General features: G+C 39.3%; 1 protein-coding gene across 2 annotated transcripts in view; it reads left to right on the top strand.

Annotated features, from left to right (window-relative positions):
- LOC126241509 (rab GTPase-binding effector protein 1) overlaps positions 1 to 23,155 on the top strand; it is a 204,743-nt gene that overhangs the window by 146,701 nt on the left and 34,887 nt on the right. For both annotated transcript variants that reach the window (XM_049948012.1, XM_049948011.1), the window contains exons 10-12: positions 279 to 424; positions 6,241 to 6,334; positions 14,821 to 14,996. In XM_049948012.1, the coding sequence (XP_049803969.1) occupies positions 279 to 424; positions 6,241 to 6,334; positions 14,821 to 14,996 (416 nt within the window). The remainder of the gene's footprint in view (positions 1 to 278; positions 425 to 6,240; positions 6,335 to 14,820; positions 14,997 to 23,155) is intronic.

Below are 23,155 nucleotides of genomic sequence, written 5' to 3'. Positions count from 1 at the left end.
CTGTTTCCGAGTGGGAAGCAGTAGTTGATAATGCTGTGGGCATTGAATGTTGGGATTAGTGCAATAAAATCCTTGCATTGGTAGTATGTAATGAAATTCAAATTGTAACTCAGGAATTGTATTAAGAATGAAGCGAAGTGACAATCATGATAGCAGCATAATTCTTAAAAACTGGCTGCATAGTAGTTATAATTTTCTCCAATGTTGTTTGAACTTAATATTTTTAAGTGTTCCCACAGAATTTTTAGTGATTACTTTAATATTGCTTTTGATTACAGGTGGCAGAATTGAAATCAATGATGGAATCATCTGAAGCTGCTCTTAGTGATCTAAACAAAGTTTATACAGAAACAATTGCTGCGATTTCGGACCAGCTGGCACGGCTGGCACAGGACAGAGAGAAAGCTCAAAATGAACTTGAAAGGTTTGAATCCTACATTGTCACTTCCTTTTCTTTTACTGGAAACAGTGGAATACAGTACTAGAGAGGAGGCAGTCAAGAACAAGAAGTATATATTTTGATGTCCCTCATTAATACATTTATACCTATTCCTGTTGATATGTTATATAAATGATTTTCGGAATTCTATAGATAATAAGCATCTGATCACTGTATATCCCAAGAACACTTCTGGTGTCAATTAAACAGGTAGAAAAACCAGACTTATTGAAGAGGTTCAAAACTTTTTGGAAAAGGTTACAGCTCCCTTTGAGACAACTTAAAATTTAACACAGATAAACCAAATATTATTCACCTTGAACAAAGTGCCCCAAATAGATAAAATGTTGTGAATGATGATATTCTGTCAAGAGCGTACTTGGGATTAAGTTCTTGCTCGTATATGTAGATATAGACTTTCATGGAAGTAGCAGGTTGCTCATGTCTGCTAAAAAATAACATGTGGTTTATGTATGTTACCATTATCAGCAAAGCTTAATTGTGAAATCCTAAGGACTGTGTATTTTGGATTATTATATGCTTTCTGGGCTTATGGAATAGAACTGTGGTGGGACCTGCCAATCTAATGTGAAATTATGAGTGCGGGTCATGAGTCGTGCTTGGATAGCTCAGTTGGCAGAACACTCACTTGTGAAAGACAAAGATTCCAAGCTTGAGTCCAGTTTGGCACACAGTTCTAATCTTACAGGAAGTTCCAGGTCAGTACCTACTACGCTGCATAGTAGAAAGTCATTCTGGAATATGAAAAGGGTTTTCATTATGCAGAACAACGCCTGTAGAATCATCAGTAGCTATAGTGAAACAGGAACAACTTGTAAAAGTATGATAGTTTGAACCATGAACAGATAGGAACCCCTTTCATCATGGAAATATATTGGATCTAATGACAAAAAATAGACCTGACCTCTTTGAGGATGCCCACATTCAAAGCTTGTATTGGTGAGCATGAAGTGATTGTGGCAACAATGATTACCAAAGTATAGAGGACAACTAAATCAAGCAGAAAGATATATATGTTCAGTAAACTAGATAAAAAATAAGTAGTGTCATATCTCAGTGAGGAACTAGAAACTTTCAGCACAGGGCAGGAGCATGCAGGGCAATTCTGGCTCAAGTTTAAAAGAATAGTTGACCATGCACTGGATAGATATATACTGAGTAGAACAGTTCATAATGAGAGGGAACCTCCATGGAATACAATCACTGTAAAGATACTTGTAAAGAAACGGCGATTACTGTGTAATAGGTGCAAAACAAAGTGTAGGGCTATAGATAGAGATGCTGAATGAAACACATTTGGCTGTCAAGAGAGCAATGCATTATGTATTCTATGACTATCATAGCAGAATATTGTCAAGTGATCTTTCACAGAACCCAAAGAAATTCTGGTCATGCGAAAGGCCATTCAAGGGACCAAAGTTAGTATCCAGTCCCTAGCGAATGAGACAGGAACTGAAATTGAAAGTAGTAAAGCAAAAGCTGAAATGCTTAACTCAGTTTTCAAATGTCCCTTTACAAGGGGAAACCCTGGAGAATTGCACCAATTTAATCCTCATACCATTGAAAAGTTGAATGAAATAAGTATTAGGTCAGTGGTGTTGGGAATCAGCTGAAATGGTTAAAATTTAACGATTTCCAGGGCCCAGTGGAATGCCTATCAGATTATACATTGAATATTTGGCTGATTTAGCCCCTCTTCTTACTGTAATCTATCCTATATCCCTCGGACAAAAAACCATGCCCAGTTCTTGGAAAAAGGCACAGGTCACACCGTTTGCAAGAAGGGTAGTAGAAGTGATCCACAACTACCATCCAGTATTCTTGAAATTGTTTCGTTGTAGAGTGTTAAAGCATTTTCTGAGCTCAAATATAATGAGACATACTTGAACAGAATGACCACCTCAGTGCCAACTAGCATGGATTTTGAAAAAATTGATGATTTGAAACCCAACTCGCACTTTCCTCACATGACATACTGAAAGCTTTGGATCAAGGCAGCCAGGTAGGTGAAGTATTTCTTGATTTCTGAAAACCATTTAACTCAGTATCACTCCTACGCTTATTGTCAAAAGTATGATCATGTGTGGTGTAAGTGGAATTTGTGACTGGATGGAGGACTTTTTGATAGGGGGGGGGGGGGGGGGGGACACAGTGTGTTATCTTGGATGTAGAGTCATCATCAGATGTAGAAGTAACTTTGCTTGTGCCCCAGGGAGGTGTGTTGGGACCCTTGCTGTTCATGTTGTATGTGAATGACCTTGCAGTCAGTATTAATAGTAAAATCAGGCTTTTTGCAGATCATACATTCATCTATAATGAAGTACTATCTGAAAGAAGCTGCATAAATTTGTCAGTAAGAATTCAGCGTGGTGCTGAGATTGGCAGCCTGTTTTAAAGTTCAGAAATATAAAATTGTGCACTTCACAGTACGAAAAAATGTAGTATCCTATGACTATATCTTAGGGTCACTATTGGAATTGGCCAACTCTTAAAATACCTGGGTTAATACTTTATAGGGATATGAAATGGAATGATCACCTAAGTTCATTCATGGGTAAAGAAGGCGGTTGACTTCGGCTTATTGGTAGGATACTGGGGAAGTGCAACCCTTCTACAAAAGAGATTGCTTACAAATCATTCATGCAGCCTGTTCTGGAATATTCCTGAAGTGTTGGGACGCATATCAGATATGACTGACGGGGGATATTGAACATATATAGGGAAGGGCATCACGAATGGTCACAGGTTTGTTTAATCTGTGGGAGAGTGTCATAGAGATACTGAAGGAACTGATTTAGAGGATTCTTGAAGCTTGACTTAAACTGTCCCGAGAAAAACTGCTGACAAAGTTTAAAGATCTTGCTTTAAATGATTATTCTAGGAATATACAACAACTCCCTACATATGTCACAAAGGATCATGAGGATAAGATTAGAATAATTACTGCAGTCAGGCAGACAGGCACAACAAAATGACTACTGAACACGTCAGCTTTTGGCCAGAAGGCCTTCTTCTGAAGTAGATAGCGAGCGCGCGCGCACACGCACACGCGCGCGCACACACACACACACACACACACACACACAGTGTCTGTGGCTGCTGAGACCAGAGTGTGGCTTAAGTGTTTTAGTAGTCTTTTTGTTGTGCCTGTCTGGGAATCAAAATCTCTGCTATATGGTGAGTAGCAATATATCCTTTTCATAATATTTATGTACTAGTTTTAATTTTATCGCAGTTGATGCCACATCCCATTGTGATAGTGAGACAAGTAATTGAAATTATAAATAGGGGCATGCAAACTCACAACTGTGATATGGGGCATAAAACATGGTTAACAGAAGATTAATGTTAAATGTGATGTATATATGCAGACTTTCAAGAGACAAATGAAATTTTTTATCAAGACTGGGATTTGAACCTGGGTCTCCAGGTCACTAGGCAGGTGCACTAACTACCAACCACTGTGATTTTGCACAACTGCATTGACTACCCTAGTATACCCTCCAACCCTGGGTTCGAAACCTGATTTTGGTACAAATATTCATGCTTTGCTTTAGTCTGAAATCGTAGGTGTTTGAGACTTGAAAAGGACTCTGTAACCATATAGTTTCATTTGATTAAAGCCCCTAATCCTGGGTTTCAGGCAGTATCCCCTGTTCCATTCCATGCTTAGGTGAGGTGCTATTCCAATACAGTAGGAGAGCCTCTACAATACTGTTCTAGTTCAAGAGGAATACCAAGCAGATTGAGGCATGAGTGGGAATTTGGATTGAGCAGGAGGCATCATAGGGTAGTATGTGTAACTGCGCAAAGCCACGGTGTCAGGGTGGCGTAGTGGTTAGCACATCTGCCTTGTGAGCGGAAGAATCGCTAAGTCGGTGTAAAGCTTCTATCCAGTCTCCTGTTAACCAATCTGGTGTGGCAGGGAAGATACCAAAAGTAAGTTTTAAATTTCACATTTAAGAAATCATTCAAGCAGGACAACTGTACAAACATACCATCATTTGACCTTTGCATCGACTCCCCTATGGAGGACATAGTATAAGCATATCTGGTGTAGAGAAATAACTGAAAGAGTTGAAAGCAAATAAGTCGTCAGGTCGTGATGGAATCCCAATTGGTTTTTTACAGTGTACTCTATTGCATTGGTACCCTAATTAGCTTGCATTTATTGTGAATCTCTCACCCAGCGCAAAATCCCAAGCGACCAGAAGAACGTGCAGGTGACTCCTGTAGATAAGAAGTGTGAAAGAGCAGACCTGCAGAATTACAGACCTACGCGCTTAACATCGGTTTGCTGCAGAATCCTTGAACATACTCACAGTTCAAATATAATAAATTTCCTTGAGAGGAAAAAATTTCTGTACATGTTTCAGCACAATTTTAGAAAGGATTGCTCTTGCGAAGCTCAGCTTCCCATTTTCTCACATGGCATCTTGTGAACTATATGGATGAAGGGCAACGGGTGGATTGTATATTCCTAGATTTCCCTAAAGCATTTGACACGGTGTCACACTGCCAACTGTCAAAGGCCGAAAGACTTATTAGTACAAGCAACTGTTTTGGTGCCTAGTCCATTGGAATTTGAAGGTATTCTTCGGCCAAGTTGATTTTCAAAAGGAACTGACTGCCAGCCAACTTTGTGAGCAACTTCCCTGGGCAAGGGAGGGGAAATGAAATGATGATGACTGAAATAAGACTTGATCCAGCATTTACCACTCTCAAGCAATATTGACTATGGCCCGCCCCCTCCCCCCCAATCTTTATGTATTCTGTGCTTCAAGGAAATGCTTGTGGAATATGCACCTTTGTTTAAATATTTAACTTTGCTGGGGACTTAACCCTGCCTCCCTTTCACACCCATACCCCCCACCCCACCCCCTCCCCACCCTCCACCTCCCCATATGCCTATTGAGCACTCTATCACAGAGCCAAACTTCTTGTCGAAAGATCTATTTCATTTTAGTGTATTAAATGTGGTCAGAAAATTTCAGAGTTGGTTTCCTCAAGAATGTTTGAGATTTGTGTCAAAACTGTTCTGTGGGAGTGATATTTGAATGCTGAACTTAGCATAAATATTAAACAAAAAATTATAAAAATCCAATTGCCATGTGGTCTTCTTTTGAGTGTGTTGGTGCAGCTGTTAAGACATTTGTGTCATATCTAAAACACAGTTTGAATCCGTGTCTTTCCATACTTATTCGATTACTATGTGTGATATATATTTGTTCTTATTAATCTGTATTATATACAAAACAGTATATTGTTTTGACCACATTCTTCCTATGGACATAAATGTTATCAGTCAGTGCTCACATACGTTAATTTATTGGCTGTACTGGTTTTGACTCTCTGGTCCTACCACAGGACTCCTGAAGTAGATTTGAGGAGTTGCTCACTATTCCTACTACGTTCTGTACAGACATTGGCTAAGTGGTATCATCAGCTATGGAAAAAGACTACAGCCAATAAACAACGTTTACATTCAGAGCTAATGAGCTCATGGCCCCTGTATTACAACAACATGGCAGATGTGAAAAATTATCCTATAATGTTTTGAGAAAACACATTACCATTTAAAGCTACACACGATCATCTTCATCTCTACTTATCTATCTCCTCTACGAATGAGTAGGTGTGGAAAAGCTTCAGGCGATTTATTTGCTTGGAATGTAAATTGTATGTTGTTTTTTTTTATTTTTTGTTAAATTTTATCATATTGATAATTTATATAAATAAAGCAGTTTAAAAAAATGTTAATTCAATATTTTCATCAACAGGCTTCAAGCAGAAAATGATAATTTAGTGGGTAAACACACAGCCCACTCAGAACAACTTCAGAATGAAATAATCAATCTGCCTGATAAAGTTGAAGTAAGTTACTTGATAGCAGTTGTTTGTCATAGATTTAAAAACTCTTGTTATATTTTACAATGGCAGAACATCATTTGAATATTTTTTCCAGTTTTTATTGATATTTGTAAAACAAAAGTACTTCCTGTAGACCAGGCAGTAAGAGTGAAAATATGTTTTTCTTCACTATCTTTGCAACATATTGTAAAACTTAGCAAATATAACTGTAAACCTAACTTGGGATAGTTCTTAAATTCCGGTGTCTGACATTAAAAAAAAAAAGACAAAATAATAATGTGTTTCAAATAAAACTTTTTTAATTTTGGAAGTCCACACCACAAGAGATGACAATGTACCTTCACAACAAAAAAATTGTAAAAGTAGTTAGTGAAAGTGCTGTGTACTAATATCTACCACATATTTGTAGAACATAAAGAATGAAGTAGGGAACAAAAAAATCTTGACTACTGGAGATGCTGTAGAATAAAGCAAAATGTTTTTTGTCTTAAGAAGACTTTTATCACAGTCGTAAAATATGTTATAACTGGGGACAGAAAAAAAAATAGTTTTGTTTTATTGTCACATTCGTTGTTATTTTTTACCTCATTTGGTATTTTTTTACCACATTCGGTGCTATTTTTTGAAACATCTAGTATTATTTTTTGCTATATTCGTTTTTGTTTTTGCAAATTAGTTAATACTTTTGCCAAATAAGTTAGGTGTATTTATTTCTCAAATTCTGTCATTTTTGCCTCAGTTGGTATCATTTTCAACCAAAGTGAGTGATGTTTTGGCAAGTACTGTGTAATTTTGTTGCCTAGTTAGGTGTTATAGTCTGACAGATTTGGTGGTATTGTCTGCCAGATTCGTCGCATTTTTTACCAAATTTGGTGTCGTCCCCCCTCCCTCCCAACCGAATTGTGTGTGTTTTTTTGCCATGTTTGGTGCTTTTTAACCAAATTCATTGTTGTTTTACCAAATTCAATGTTTTTTTTGCCATATTTGGTGTTATTTATTTTGCCAATTTTAGAGTCTGCCCAGTTCACTTTTTTAATTTAATTTTATTTTTTTATTCAAATTTGAGATCAATTTTTGGCAAATTTCCCAGGTCTTTTGTCAAATTCTGGGCTATTTTTGCTAATTTTGGTTGTATTTATGTCATGACATCGAAGTTGCTTGCACAGAAAATTAATTGACAGTTAAGATTATAAACGAACCTCAGCCTTGAGAGGATAAGAAGCAAAAATGCAGTTTTAACACACAATAACTGTCGGTTACAAAAAGTAGTGAACTCCAGTCTTCAGATTTATAACTTTTGTATATGGAAAAACTACAGATTTCGTGATGTCTCGTAAAAATTGCCAGTTTCGCGTCACTTCACTCAAATTCAGTACTTTTGCTTTGCTTTTTGCATTACCGTTTCTGCAAAATTTTATTGTGCCTAGTTATAACTTGTAATACAGTGACTGCAGAAATAAAGATCATAAACCAAAGAAGGCAACTTCTGGCTTGTCCAGAAAGAAAAATGATGGCAGAAGAGAGAGCCCTGTTAGAAGATGAGTTAGGTACATAAAAAGCAATGCTATTAAAACCTCATCCAGAACCAGGTCTGGACAGTAATATATTGTGTATGACAACTGACTCACAGTCAATGACATTTTGTCACCATGAACATTTTAGTATGAGCACTGCAATAGCAGAACTAAAAGAAAGTGTTTGAAATGCAACCAGAACCTCAGTGTTGCAAAGGGACAGGATTGTTTCAAACTCTTCCACAATAAGTGAAGCAGTCTGCACTATGCCTTTGTATTTGTTGTTATCCTTGCATTTTTATGACATGAAATATGAGTTGTAAACTGTGTAATAATTTACTACCATTTCTATCAGACAAAAGTAAAATAAGAACAAGATTTTATTCGTTACTGTTCTTCGTAATATCAAATATGGTGCAGCAGCTGAAATAAAACCTGATCAGCATGATCTGCTAGTGCTTCTCCCATAAAATTTTTAGTAAGAAAATTTTTGACAATTTTTTTCGTCATCTAATACGCCAAAATATTCAGCAAATTCACCTTAATTCACTGTTGTACTAAACATTGTTAAGGGCGGAATCAGTTATATACAATAGATAAGATCCTATGTGTCACACTTCCATGGGTCACACCCGAAATTAATTGTATTTATGTTAATGACTCTATCTAGGATAGCTTGCTGCATTCTGCCCGTTCAAAAGTGCACAATCCTCTCTCAAACCTGGGTAAATTTAGGGTGCAAACCTATTTTCCTTACTTATAGTTATGTACATAGAGATTCCTGTTGAGATCGAGGTCCTGTTTAGTAAATGCTTATTACTAGTAACGTACCACCCTGTGTCATCAACGTCATTTGGCTCTGTCTCAGGGTGACCATACACTAGTGCAGTATGGTCCAGTTTTATGACATTCAATAATAATTATTAGGAAAGTGGTGGGATATTGTCAATGACTGTAGCCGATACTGAAAGGTTTGGGCTCTAAATGGATAGTTCAGCTTATTCATCAGTTTGAAGCTCTCAACAGTATTGGTGGTACACTACGCAACAATAATAAAAGCCCAAAAGTGTGGAAGCATGTTTAAGCAGAGTGTTGAAGTGGACAGATCATCAACAAAGTCAAAGTCTGTCCCTGCAAATTCGCACATTTTATGTATCAGTTGACCAGCTAAAACTACACAAGTCCCAACAAATCTCAAAATAGATGCAAAGTTCTTCAAGAAAGCTCGTCAAACAGTCAAAGTTTGGCGCAGCAGCTCACTGAATTCTGAAAGTCGCAACTGTGACTAAGTTTTTCTGCGATCAGTTTGACGTACATAGAAAATTTCAAGGTACAATGGGACCTTGATAATCCAATATTCTTGTGGAGCTGTCGATGCCAGATTATCAAATGTCGGACAATGGAAAATCCAGGATGGAATAATGGCAGTATTATGAGAAGGATAGATTGTTACTCACATTATAGTGGACATGTTGAGTCGCAGATAGGCACAACGAAAAGACTGTCAAACAAGTAAGCTTTCAGCGGAAAAAGCATTCATCAGAATTGGAACCCCCCCCCCCCCCACACACACACACACACACACACACACACATACCACGCAAATGCAACTCACACAAACATGACCATAGTCTCTGGCCGCTGAGGCTCCATTGGTTTGAAAATATCAAGAACAAGCTAATTAATAAAAATAGTTACCCAGAATTTGGTGCAATTTAATTACAACCACTGTCTTTAGGATACCACACGACGGACATCTGACGTCGAGGGTGTGGAATAAGTCAGATTGGAATCTACCACTGATGGTTTAGTTAGGGAACATTGCAGATATACTAACTTGTTTCTTGGATTGAGCTTGTTTTTGACAAAAAATTACTTTATATGTTGTGTAAATTTATAAATTTAAAAGTGTTGTATTGTTGGCTATTCCAGTGAACTTCTCAAAAGTGTTTAAGACTTCTGAAGCCTCAGCCCAAGAGATGCGAGTTTTAAGTGTTTCTTCGTTTCACCCTCAGTTTCTGGTGCCTCCGGTGGGTTGAGAACAGTTTGTAATGTCAGTCAGTCAGCTCTTCTTTGATAGCTAAATTTCTGTCAGTTTCGATCCATTCGTTAACTTCTCCCGAACGCTCTCAGTTCATTAGTGTTTGCAGGATTTATCACACATACAATTTCAGAGTGATCAGTTGTTGACACATCGTCATTTACATTGCTTTCCATCTCGGTTTTTTTGATCGGTGGCTCTGTACAACATTGTATTTTTCACGTGTTTGTGTTTTCTTGTTTTAGGAGAACTTTTACTGTGTTTGGAAAACACCTTCACTGTCAGTATAAATTTTTTATATTGCTGTTGTCTATTTGACAGTTGTACAAGTAACTAAATATTGATGCAGCATAATGACTTCATTAAATAACTTTTAAATAAAACTGCACAGCACTGTAAACGTACCATAGGTCTAGTGAATGAAGAGTTGTTGATGGTAGCACATGATTCTGACATTTCTCTAACGCTTCCAACTGCACTGCCACGTGCGCTTAGCTAAAAATATGGGAAAATTTCTGATTTGTCCTGGACTTCCAGGTTTGCCGGATTATCGAGCGCTGAATTATTTCTGTCTTACTGTATCTCAACCTGCAACTTTGTGAAGTTTTGTAAGTATTACAACTGTACTTGCGCTAAATTTTTCTAAGTACTGGAAATCAAAGAAAATGTTGTGTAACTGAAACATTCAGCCACATGCTACCAAGACTACCAGAGAAACTAGTCACACGTAATTGACGAATGCATCATATCCCTGCACCGCTAATACAAGTATGTCACTGCACTGCTGGAACAAGTGTGTCGCATGCTTCCATGCTTGGGCCTTATATTGGGTATGTACATCCTACGTGTTAGTAAATAAACAATTTTGAGCTTAAATCACATAAATTGAAATAATTCTTAAAATGTAACCCATACAGAAAAATTGAAACTATCAGCATATTTGTGATTAGCCTGCATCTCTTGAACCACTGCAACCATATTAATCTTCTTCTGCTTTTGACTTCAAGTGCTTGTGACACTGCTGGAAATGTGAGATGTGTTCCAAGTAAGGCCTGAATGAAGTTTCACCCATGCAGTGCTGTCTACCAACTCTTTAGGAAACTTTTGCATTGTTGGTTTGATTCAACAATTGTTTGCCAGTCAAGGAGAGCAAATCACAATGGCTGAGACAATCATACATCATGCCAGTTTTGAAGTGTGCTTTGTGATTAGATTTTGCTGGCAAAAGGATCTTCAGCTGCTGAAATCAATCATCAGTTATGCCTAGTGCAAGAAACTGAAATATTGAGTGATAAACAAGTTCAAAAATGGTGTCAAGAATTTCATAATGGCCGCACAGATGTTCACAATGAACTGTCAGTGGACTGGTAGGCACAGTAATCGAACCAGGAACATCGTCAGTCATGTGAATCGTAAACTTGATAATCCAAAAAGTCACTCAAACCTCAGTGTACAAGATTGTCACTGAACAACTTGGATAGCACAAGTGTGTGCAAGATGGGTTCCAAAAATGCTCATTGATCAGCACAAAGAGCAAATAACGCATAGTGGACGACAGTTTTTGGAGCGGAGTGCTATAGACAAAATGGAGAAGATTTGTTTTCCCACATTGTTATGGGTTACAAGGTATGGCTATCATACACAAATGCAGAATCAAAACAACAGGTCATGCATTGGTGCCATTCAATTTCTCCCAGACCAACAAAATTTAAGCAATATCCATTCTGAAATTGAAAAATGATGGCCACCGTTTTTTGGGGTGGAAAAGACATCTTTCCGGTAGATTTCATGGACCATTGGTCAACAAGCACAAGTGTTGTGTACTGTGAGATGCTAATCAAACTGAGATGACCGACCATAAATTGACGCCACAGGAAACTGTCATGTGGCAAAATCCTCCTTCACGACAACACACGCCCTCACACTGCTGCTGAAACCAAGGAGAAGGTTCAGACTTTTTGTTGGAAACCTGCACTTGAAAAAGAGCCTGGGTGGACAATGATTTCATAATGAGGATGAACTGAAGACAGGCATTACCAGCTGATACAAGTCAAGGCAGAGCTTTTCTATTTATTTATTTATTTATTTTAATGACCAATCAGACCTTAGTTTCGGTAGTTTTGGAATTGTACCTCATAGGTATAAATAAATGCTATGAGGTGTGTCAGGAAAGAAATGAAACTGGCAACATTGTGAGCGATCTGGCATGCTGTGTTGTTCTAGTTGTGTAGACCAGTGTTTTCACCCCTTCCAGATGCTCAGTCCAAGTTTCACCTCCATACAGCCATCACGTAATTTTTTAGAGTGCCTTCAGTGAATTTGTGTTTTTGTTGTGTGTTATGAAAAAGGAACAAGAGCAATGGCCATTAAGTTTTGTGTTAAATTTGGGGAATCCCTGAGTGTGACATTTCTAAAGTTGAAACATTCCTATGGGAAACATTCCTTTGAGGACAAATTTCTCCCTGGAACAAATCCTGCTGACAAGTGTTTTACAGAGATGTCCTTGAAAGAAAAAGGGTGAATTGAGTGAGACCGAGCATCACAGACAAGTGGCTGCTGCATCATGACGATGCCCCATGTCACATGGCCATTTCCATCATGGAATTTTTTACCTCGAAAGGCATTCCTGGTGGTCCATAGCCCTCCTGTTCACCTGATATGAGTCCTTGTGACTTTCTTTTCTTATTGAAATCGAAAAATGTCTTAAAAGTACATCATTTTGGGATTCTGGAGAACATGTAATGTGACTGACATTTTAAACGTCTTACCAGTTAAGCCTTTCAGCACTGCTACCAAGACTGGGAATGACAACTCCACTCAGCTGCCAAAGGGGACAATATTGTTGTTTGAAAAAAATAAAAACTTTGGTAGATGAAAAGTCAGTCTCATTGCTTTTCTCACACACCTCGTATACGGTCATTATACATTATAACGAGCATAGGCTAATGCATTTGCTTGTCCGGATAAGATGTAATTAGTATATTATATTTTATTGATGGATTTTAATTAACCATGACTGGTGTCTGGAGTAAAACAATTTAATTACATGGTATAATTAAATACTGCTTGCTCATTTAGATCTAGTGGTTTGTTTTGGGGTGTTGTACAAATTAATTTGCAATATGAATGTAACATGACTGGTTCCACATCATGATGATTTATCGTGCAAAATGATCCATGGAACTAACTAACTAACTAACTAACTAACTAATTTTATTTTAGGCACTATTAATTTTCATAATTTTAATGAATTTACTGATCTTCTATTAACTATAACTAATTGTCTATGCTGTGGTGCTGTTGGGCACCTATTTCATGTGATTCAGGTTAAAATGCTTCACATAACACTGGTTTTGCATATCTAATGAATCTGCTGGTGCATCCACAGTATTAATAACAGTATTCCCGTGTTTGAGTTCCACAATTTCTGTGATTTGCTTGGTGGTAGCCATTGGTGCTGTGTCATGTACCAGCAGAGTTTTACCCACTGGCCATCTTGAGTTACATTTAACTCCTGGCTATGGGTGCATTAGCAAGAGATAGCTCAGAGAGCCCATCCCTCTCATGTCAGCCCCCCCCCCCCCCCACCCACCTGCCCCCTCCCCCTCTCCCATCTCCATGTTTACATTGCTTTGGCCATGTGCCAGGCACGCAACCCTTCTCTCTCCAGGTTGTAAACGACCCGGGAAAATCCTGGGAATTTCTTAAATCGCAGGGCATTTAACTTGTTTAAAACTTATCACTTTAAGGACCAGTCACTTAGAAGAATTTCGAGCCCAGAAGATCAGATATTTATATCATTATTTTAAATTTCCAGGCACATTTGTGTGATGTATCTTAAAGTATAACACATGCAAAAAAAAGACCAATATTACATGTGAAATCTTAGCTTCCCATGTAGCTTATTAATCTTAGAGACCAATATTATATTATGTGAAACCTTATTTTTTCTTGTAGGTACACTAAGTATATTAATGTAAACCGTTAACTTTTCCTCTTTGTGTGTTCACGCTACTTAACTGTAATCTTGCTATTGGCTGACTACAACACGTGTCCTATGCTCTATCTGCTGCCATCGGCTGGCGAGATCACATGGCATGAGAAATGATAGGCTTACAGAAGGGCATCGCAATCGCAAATTCAACACTCCGGAAACTGATGTGCTGTGTTTGGTGGAATTTGAATTTATACTTTCGTAATACAAAAATACGCAGTGTATATGTTGCTGCACATCAAAGGTCTTTCTAAAACTTCTCTCCTTTTTTGCATCAAAGGTCTTTCCAAAGCAACTCTCTCTCTCTCTCTCTCTCTCTCTCTCTCTCTCTCTCTCTCTCTCTCTTTCTCTCTAACTTAAGTGTCTCACAGTGTTGTGTGAGGGCTTGTCACGTTCCATACTATTGAAATGTCTCCAAAGACTCCTGCCAAATGATTTTAATTAATAGAATTATTGGCCAATAACAGAATTATGGGCCAATTCAGGTGATCACCATCACTATTGTTTCCTCTTATCCAGTTCCTCCCATTAATATCTTTGAATTTCTTCATCTCATAAATTTTCCTTTTTACTACCTAGATTTCATGCCCTCATTGGTTTAAGGCAACTTTATCAATTTTACTTACTCTTCAATAGCTTTGTCTTACATTACGCATGTTCGTGTTAGGATTGTTAACTACCTTTTCCTTGTGTATTCTTAAATCATTAGTCCATTCTACAACTATCTTTTACCTGCTCTGCAAACTTCACAAGCCAGATTGCAATGATGTCTCATTGTCTGCAACATTTCAGATTAAATAATGTGAAAGACATGTTTAACCCCAAATTAGAGATTGAGCATTAGTGATCGTTGGCAGTAAATTTGTTGTCATCAGTAAACTGGGATTATTTATGAAGAATGTTGGTTTTCTATTTTAAATTTCTGCTATCATTGTTACAGGATCTTCAGGAACTCCTGCTAAAATTCCGTGAGGAACTCATTTCAGCTAAAGTAGCAAAGGAGGCAATAGAAGCCAAGGAAAATGTTCTCCGTTGTGAGATACAGTTGTTGCAGGAGGAACAAGGAAGACGAGAAGATGTTGAGAACACTTTGAAACAAGACCTAGGTGACATGAGGTATACAGTGAGCGGTCACTTTTCATATTAAAGCTACATATTTCATGTGCTGATTTATTTGCAAGATGATGGTGTGCTTGTGTGCGAGCACGCGGACACATGTGGTTTGCGTGTGGGATATTACAGGTGGTTGATATGCACCTAACCACTTGATTTCTAACTTCTCTCCTATGTTTTAATAAATTAAAGGGTATTTTTAGCAAACAATGTACTTTATTCATTTTAAAATCACTGTAAGAATACTAGAGTTTCAAACACGCAGCTCCGGAATACGGAAAGTAATGCGAGTTAAAACTCGGTCTACGTGCTAGGCTCTATCAAGGCCATGGTGGGATAGACCCCCACCAAGGCCACAGGTGCAGAGCGGGTGCAAAAACTGCCTAGGTTTTATTTTTATTTAATTAATGAAGGGTGCAATGACGAGACAATTTAAGAATTACCCAGGAGAGGCTTGTGAGTTCTGTTGCCGCATGTGTTCCTATCTTTTGTCTGCAAGGAGAAGGGGTGGGGAGAGTGAGGCACATAGCCTTGGCAATTCTGTCAGGGGCACATGATCACAGTGGTATTTCTCTTGCTATGGACCCAAACTCTCTGATCCTAAACATTGTGTAGATGTGCAGACAGTTGGCAAGGAAGGGAGAGAGGCAACAGGACTCACTGGGGTGCAGGGAAATGTCTGTCCAGGGAGCCTGTGAGAGCTGGCCCTAAGCTATGTTATGTTAAGGGGCAAGATGGAGACAGGGAAACAGCTTGGCCATGTCACTTTGATTGCAGTTCCAGGAGCTAAGGACATGTAGGAAGCAAGGGGTACCTGACACTCACCCCTCAGTGCTGGGTGGGGAAAGGAAATCACTGTGGAAGCATACGCTGATATGAGATGGGTAGTGGCAGGGCTTGGCCTGGCTTCTGGTAGTTTAGAGTAACACTGTCTCTCTGCAGTGGAAACGGGTCTGATTACCTATGGTTTGTCACTCTTACTACACCAAAATCATGTCATAGTCAAACTGTTTGATATAATACTGAAAAAATACACGGAATAAAATTATATTTGAAAATTTTTGGTGGGGCCAGGATCCTCTTGCCCTTACAAATGCAGCACCTCTGTGCCTGGTATTATTTGTTAACTGTAGGAAGCAAAGTAAGCTGCAGAATTTCAAATGAATTGAGGGTACAAAATTAGTGCAATTGAACATGTGTCTCAAACCCTCATTTGTTGAGTAATATGTATTTTGTATTGCACTGATTTGATAATATAGTTTTATAAAAGTGTTCCTGATATTGGTTAGACAAAACTTCATATAAGATACAAAATTTTTGTGGGATTATGTTTGTACTTTATTATTTAGATGGTAGAGAGGAGGATAAATATTTTCCTTAGACTCTTCAGTTTTATAAATATTTCTTTTACCATTCTAAAACTTAAAAATATTACAGTTTATACATAACTAAGTTTCTGTTTGTAAATTATTATAAAGAATTATATTTGCCTGTTTTCAGCACTGGGTGTTCAGTACATTGTCTCTAGGTAACCAGGTTTACATGGGATTTAAAATTTTATGGTTGATAAGTTGGGTGAGGGAGGTCAAGGCACAGATGTATTTATGGGGATTGTATTTGGGATGTTGCATCAAAGACAGTGTATCAGCTATCCCCTGCAGTGACATACAAAATAAGACCAAATTCAGACTGCTGCCAGATTCAGAAACACTTTGAGGTATTCAGAGTACATATTCACTGAAGAGCCAAAGAAACTGGTACACCTGCCTAATATTGTGTAGGGCCCCCACAAGAAAGCAGAAGTGCTGTAGCACGACTTGGAATGGACTTGATTAATGTCTGAAGTACGAGGTGCATTCAAGTTCTAAGGCCTCCGATTTTTTTTTTTCTCCGGACTGGAAAGAGATAGAAACATGCGCATTGTTTTAAAATGAGGCCGCGTTCATTGTCAATACGTCCCAGAGATGGCAGCACCGTACGGCAGATGGAATTTTACCGCCAGCGGCGAGAATGAGAACTGTTTTAAACACTTAAAATGGCGACATTTTCCTTACTTGAACAGCGTGCAATCATTCGTTTTCTGTATTTGCGTGGTGTGAAACCAATTGAAATTCATCGACCGTCTGACGACATGATCGAGAAAGCGGAGAGAATTGTTTTGGGGAATCGCCGAATGACTGTTGAACAGATCGCCTCCAGAGTTGGCATTTCTGTGGGTTCTGTGCACACAATCCTGCATGACGACCTGAAAATGCCAAAAGTGTCATCCAGGTGGGTGCCACGAATGCTGACAGACGACCACATGGCTGCCCGTGTGGCATGTTGCCAAGCAATGTTGACGCGCAACGACAGCATGAATGGGACTTTCTTTTGGTCGGTTGTGACAATGGATGAGATGTGGATGCCATTTTTCAATCCAGAAACAAAGCACCAGTCAGCTCAATGGAAGCACACAGATTCACCGCCACCAAAAAAATTTCGGGTAACCGCCAGTGCTGAAAAAATGATGGTGTCCATGTTCTGGGACAGCGAGGGCGTAATCCTTATCCATTGCGTTCCAAAGGGCACTACGGTAACAGGTGCATCGTACTAAAATGTTTTGAAGAACAAATTCCTTCCTGCACTGCAACAAAAACGTCGGGGAAGGGCTGCGCGTGTGCTGTTTCACCAAGACAACGCACCCGCACATAGAGCTAACGTTACGCAACAGTTTCTTCGTGATAACTACTTTGAAGTGATTCCTCATGCTCCCTACTCACCTGACCTGGCTCCTAGTGACTTTTAGCTTTTTCCAACAATGAAAGACACTCTCCATGGCCGCACATTCACCAGCCGTGCTGCTATTGCCTCAGCGATTTTCCAGTGGTCAAAACAGACTCCTAAAGAAGCCTTCGCCACTGCCATGGAATCATGGCGTCAGCATTGTGAAAAATGTGTATGTCTGCAGGGCGATTACGTCGAGAAGTAACGCCAGTTTCATCGATTTCGGGTGAGTAGTTAATTAGAAAAAAAATCAGAGGCCTTAGAACTTGAATGCACCTCGTAGTGCTGGAGGAAATCGACAGAATGAACCCTGCAGGCTGGCCATAAATGTGTAAGAGTATGAGGGGGTGGAGATTTCTTCTGAACAGCACATTGCAAAGCATCCCAGATTTGTTCAAAAATGTTCATGTCTCGGGATTTAGGTGTCCAGCAGAAGTGTTTAAACTCAGAAGACTGTTCCTGGAAACACTCTGTAACAATTCTGGATGTGTGGGGTGTCACATTGTCCTGCTGAAATGGCACAAGTCCATTGAAATGAGCAATGGACATGAATGGATGCAGGTTATCAGACAGGATGCTTACATACGTGTCACCCGTCATAGTAGTATCTAGACGTATTAGGGATCCCATATTAAACACCAATTGCACACGCCCCACACCAGTACAGAGCCTCTACCAGCTTGAACAGTCCCCTGCTGACAAGCAGGGTTTGTGGATTAATGAGGTTGTCTCCATTCCTGACACGTCCATCTGTTCGATACAATTTGAAATGAGACTCATCTAACCAGGCAACTTGTTTCCAGTCATCAACAGTCCAGTACAGTCTCTCAGCTACCCATGACAGAATGTTTACAAAGAGCAACAAAGAACGCTCTCTGTATCAAGATTGGTTGTGGCAACAGGGGCAACATCTGTTCGTGCATAACAAGACCTCAAATATAGGGCTCAACCACCAGCCATAATGTGTCAGAAATGTAGTTGCACCATGTCCAAATTACTGACTATGCAAACTAATGATTTTGTTATGTGCCCAGTGGCACGCTGTACCACAATGCTAGGTACTGGACTCGTATAACAATGTACATTCCTGTTCAAGCCTCTACATGTAAGTGCATTTTGTGTTGCTTTATGCTGAAATGAGACTTGTGTGAAAAGGTAATAGGGTACCATTTCTGTGTCAAAAGTTGTTGATTGAACCACTATTGGTGTATCTTCCTCTTCTCTGCATCAGGGGGAAATCACAACATCGGTTACCCCACTGAAACTGTGTGATGCTCCAGACATCGTCACACTGTCTGTGTGGATCTATGTTTTTCTGCAAATGAGCCTATTTTGTACTCAGGATAAATGATGTAACTCTGCTGAGCAAACAAATTGTAAGTCTATCCTAGGTAGCCATTGAGATCCTGCATGGCACTGAGTGTGGCTCTGTAGAACCCATCAGTTTCATGTTCAAAAGACAGTCGTTAAGCTAGTAAAATTAACTCCCAAAAGGTAGTTTCCTTCCAAAACTTACTGGAATTCTGATTTAGTCACTCAAAGAGGATTCTGATATGAATAATTTGAATTTGTGCCGATTTCTGAGTGGAGCTCCAGTGGTGATGATAAGAAAACAAAGATTTCAGACTTTTCCAGTTTTTTTTATTTATTTAATTTTATTTTATAATACCAAAAATGAAAAATGTTGAGCAATAAATTCCCTATTGCTTGAGTTCTAAAACTTTGCTATTCGGTTAATTTTTCCTGTAGGAAAGCTATGTCAAAAAATGGAAATCTTTCACACTTTTCAAAAAACACCCGTTTTGTCGCTATAAAACATACAGCATCTGAAAATTGGCCAGTGTTACACAAAATTTTATAGGAGAATAGTTGCAGAGCAACAAATTGTGTCTTCAGAAAGACAGTGACAAAAAACCCAGGTGGTAAATAAATATTTCCATTAGTCAGTTATATGTAAATCACATTACTAAAGACCAACATCAACTTTCTACTTTAAATTCAGTGAGTATTCACTTTTTTATTTTTGTTATTGGTACATAATTCCTAATCGACTCGTTATCATAACAGTAGTTTTGAAAACTATGAAATTAACAGAATAATGTTATGTAAGTACAAAAAAATTGTTTACAAGGGTATTAGTGAAAAGAAAAATGTTTGGTTTATTAATTGTTGTTTTATGAGTAAAGAAACTTAATTCATTTAACAGTAAATTGAGTTACAAATGTTTATAAAAATTTGTGTTACAGTAATACAATATTACTTCTTTACATGCTTGGAGAATGCGGCTCCTAATGACATTAACTCTGATTCTTCTGTTTTAATATTCTCGGTGGGATCTCTTCTTCCTTCCATTATTTCACTATCCATATCACATTCACCAATGTTAGTAACCAGAATGTCAGTTGCAACATTGGTACAGGATTGGCTTTTTCATAGTTCGCAAATCTACATCTACATCTACATCCATACTCCGCAAGCCACCTGACGGTGTGTGGCGGAGGGTACCCTGAGTACCTCTATCGGTTCTCCCTTCTATTCCAGTCTCGTATTGTTCGTGGAAAGAAGGATTGTCTGTATGCTTCTGTGTGGGCTCTAATCTCTCTGATTTTATCCTCATGGTCTGTTCGCGAAATATACGTAGGAGGGAGCAATATACTGCTGGACTCATCGGTGAAGGTATGTTCTCGAAACTTTAACAAAAGCCCGTACCGAGCTACTGAGTGTCTCTCCTGCAGAGTCTTCCACTGGCGTTTATCTATCATCTCCGTAACGCTTTTGCGATTACTAAATGATCCTGTAACGAAGCGCGCTGCTCTCCGTTGGATCTTCTCTATCTCTTCTATCAACCCTATCTGGTACGGATCCCACACCGCTGAGCAGTATTCAAGCAGTGGGCGAACAAGCGTACTGTAACCTACTTCCTTTGTTTTCATATTGCATTTCCTTAGGATTCTTCCAATGAATCTCAGTCTGGCATCTGCTTTACAGACGATCAACTTTATATGATCATTCCATTTTAAATCACTCCTAATGCGTACTCCCAGATAATTTATGGAATTAACTGCTTCCAGTTGCTGACCTGCTATTTTGTAGCTAAATGATAAGGGATCTCTCTTTCTTTGTATTCGCAGCACATTACACTTGTCTACATTGAGATTCAATTGCCATTCCCTGCACCATGCGTCAATTCACTGCAGATCCTCTGCATTTCAGTACAATTTTCCATTGTTACAATCTCTCGGTACACCACAGCATCATCTGCAAAAAGCCTCAGTGAACTTCCGATGTCATCCACCAGGTCATTTATGTATATTGTGAACAGCAACTCCCCTGTGGCACACCTGAAATCACTCTTACTTCGGAAGACTTCCCTCCATTGACAATGACATGCTGCGCTCTGTTATCTAGGAACTCCTCAATCCAATCACACAATTGGTCTGATAGTCCATATGCTCTTACTTTGTTCATTAAACGACTGTGGGGAACTGTATCGAACGCCTTGCGGAAGTCAAGAAACACGGCATCTACCTGTGAACCCGTGTCTATGGCCCTCTGAGTCTCGTGGACGATTAGCGCGAGCTGGGTTTCACACGACCGTCTTTTTCGAAACCCATGCTGATTCCTACAGAGTAGATTTCTAGTCTCCAGGAAAGTCATTATACTCGAACATAATACGTGTTCCAAAATTCTACAACTGATCGACGTTAGAGATATAGGTCTATAGTTCTGCACATCTGTTCGATGTCCCTTCTTGAAAACGGGGATGACCTGTGCCCTTTTCCAATCCTTTGGAACGCTACGCTCTTCTAGAGACCTACGGTACACCGCTGCAAGAAGGGGGGCAAGTTCCTTCGCGTACTCTGTGTAAAATAGAACTGGTATCCCATCAGGTTCAGCGGCCTTTCCTCTTTTGAGCGATTTTAATTGTTTCTCTATCCCTCTGTCGTCTATTTTGATATCTACCATTTTGTCATCTGTGATGGAATACTTAATGTCGTTTTTCTTCTCGGAACAACCTCCATGGCATCCTGTGTCGCATGTGCACACCTAAATGATTTTCAACAGACGCCCAGTTGCTGCTTCTTTAATAGTGGGAATTGGCAAGAGGCTGAAATTTGAAACCTTCCAGCCCTATTGCAGTGGATTTAGTGGATAGTTTTTCCTAGTTTATACCTGCAAGTATGTCCTCAGGGAATGCTGTCAAGGAGCTGCTTCTAGAGGAGGCAAAGAGGCGAGGTTGAGTGATTTATTTGGTGTACATTTTTCAACAGTTTGATACTGAGGCACATTTAATGGCTTTGTTTCATCTTTGCAGTACCATGCTGCTATGAACTTCTGCCCAGCCTCATTGGTCTCATCATCAGTTGCACCGGAATTGCTGAATAACTCAGCTGCTTTCTGTAGGTGGTTATTCGTCTGCAGTGCCTTGAGAAGTTTGTTTCCCATTACAAAAAAAAAAAAAAAAAAAAGAGGCAAAAGTCGTGTTGCACCCACTGATGGCATGTAGGAACATAATGCTATTCAATACTTGAGACAACTTGAACTTTAGAGGGCTGTAGACTACATTGTCATGTCTGCCTTTGCCTGGCTTCAGTAGAAGAAAGTTGGAGGACAGTGGAGTTGAAGTAGTCATAATCACAAGAAGGTTGGTGTCCTCCCAAATGACAACACAGCGTACTGAGTAATGTCAACAGCAGTAGCTACAATTAGAGTATTCACATCCTCAGCAGCTTGCTTAGTGTTGAAGTGCTCATGCACACACAACAGCCAACTCCAGCATCTCGGGCTAGAATGCAACATCACGTGGGATGCAGGCAGCAATCTGGAAGGTGTGAGAAACAGGAAAGGATAGTAGTGTATGTTTGGGGAGATAGATGCATGCTCTCTAGTGGAATGTGCAGACACTAGAATGCCAACAGGCGCAGTGTGAAAAGGTTGTGGAGCAAGGAGGTGTACGTATGGAGGGGGGGAACCGAGAGGAGACAGGGAAAGATGGGTGGATGGATTGGCAGAGGGCTACAAATAAACAGGGTGGGAGCCGGGAATGGGTAGGAGATGATAGGATAGAGGGGGTGGAAACTGTTGAGTTGATATTATATAACCCTAGGTTGAGGCCAGGATAATTAAGGGAGCAGAGAATGTGTTGTAAAGATAACTCCCATCTGTGCAGTTCAAAAAAGCTGGTGGTGGAGGGAAGGATCCATATGGCTTGGCTAGTGAAGCAGCCATTGAAATCAAAGTGTGTTATGTTCAGCTGCGTGTTGTGCCACGGGATGGTCTACTTTGCTCTTGGCCGCCATTTGGCAGTGGTAGTTGATTACCTATCATGCCCTGAATTGAGGGATATCCTACCTGATATACCGGGTGATCAAAAAGTCAGTATAAATTTGAAAACTGAA

This window comes from Schistocerca nitens, chromosome 1, assembly GCF_023898315.1.
Source record: "Schistocerca nitens isolate TAMUIC-IGC-003100 chromosome 1, iqSchNite1.1, whole genome shotgun sequence".
In the NCBI taxonomy this organism is placed as follows: domain Eukaryota; kingdom Metazoa; phylum Arthropoda; class Insecta; order Orthoptera; family Acrididae; genus Schistocerca; species Schistocerca nitens.
Note: the sequence above shows the minus strand (reverse complement) of the source record. Positions and strands in the feature narration are given on the sequence as shown.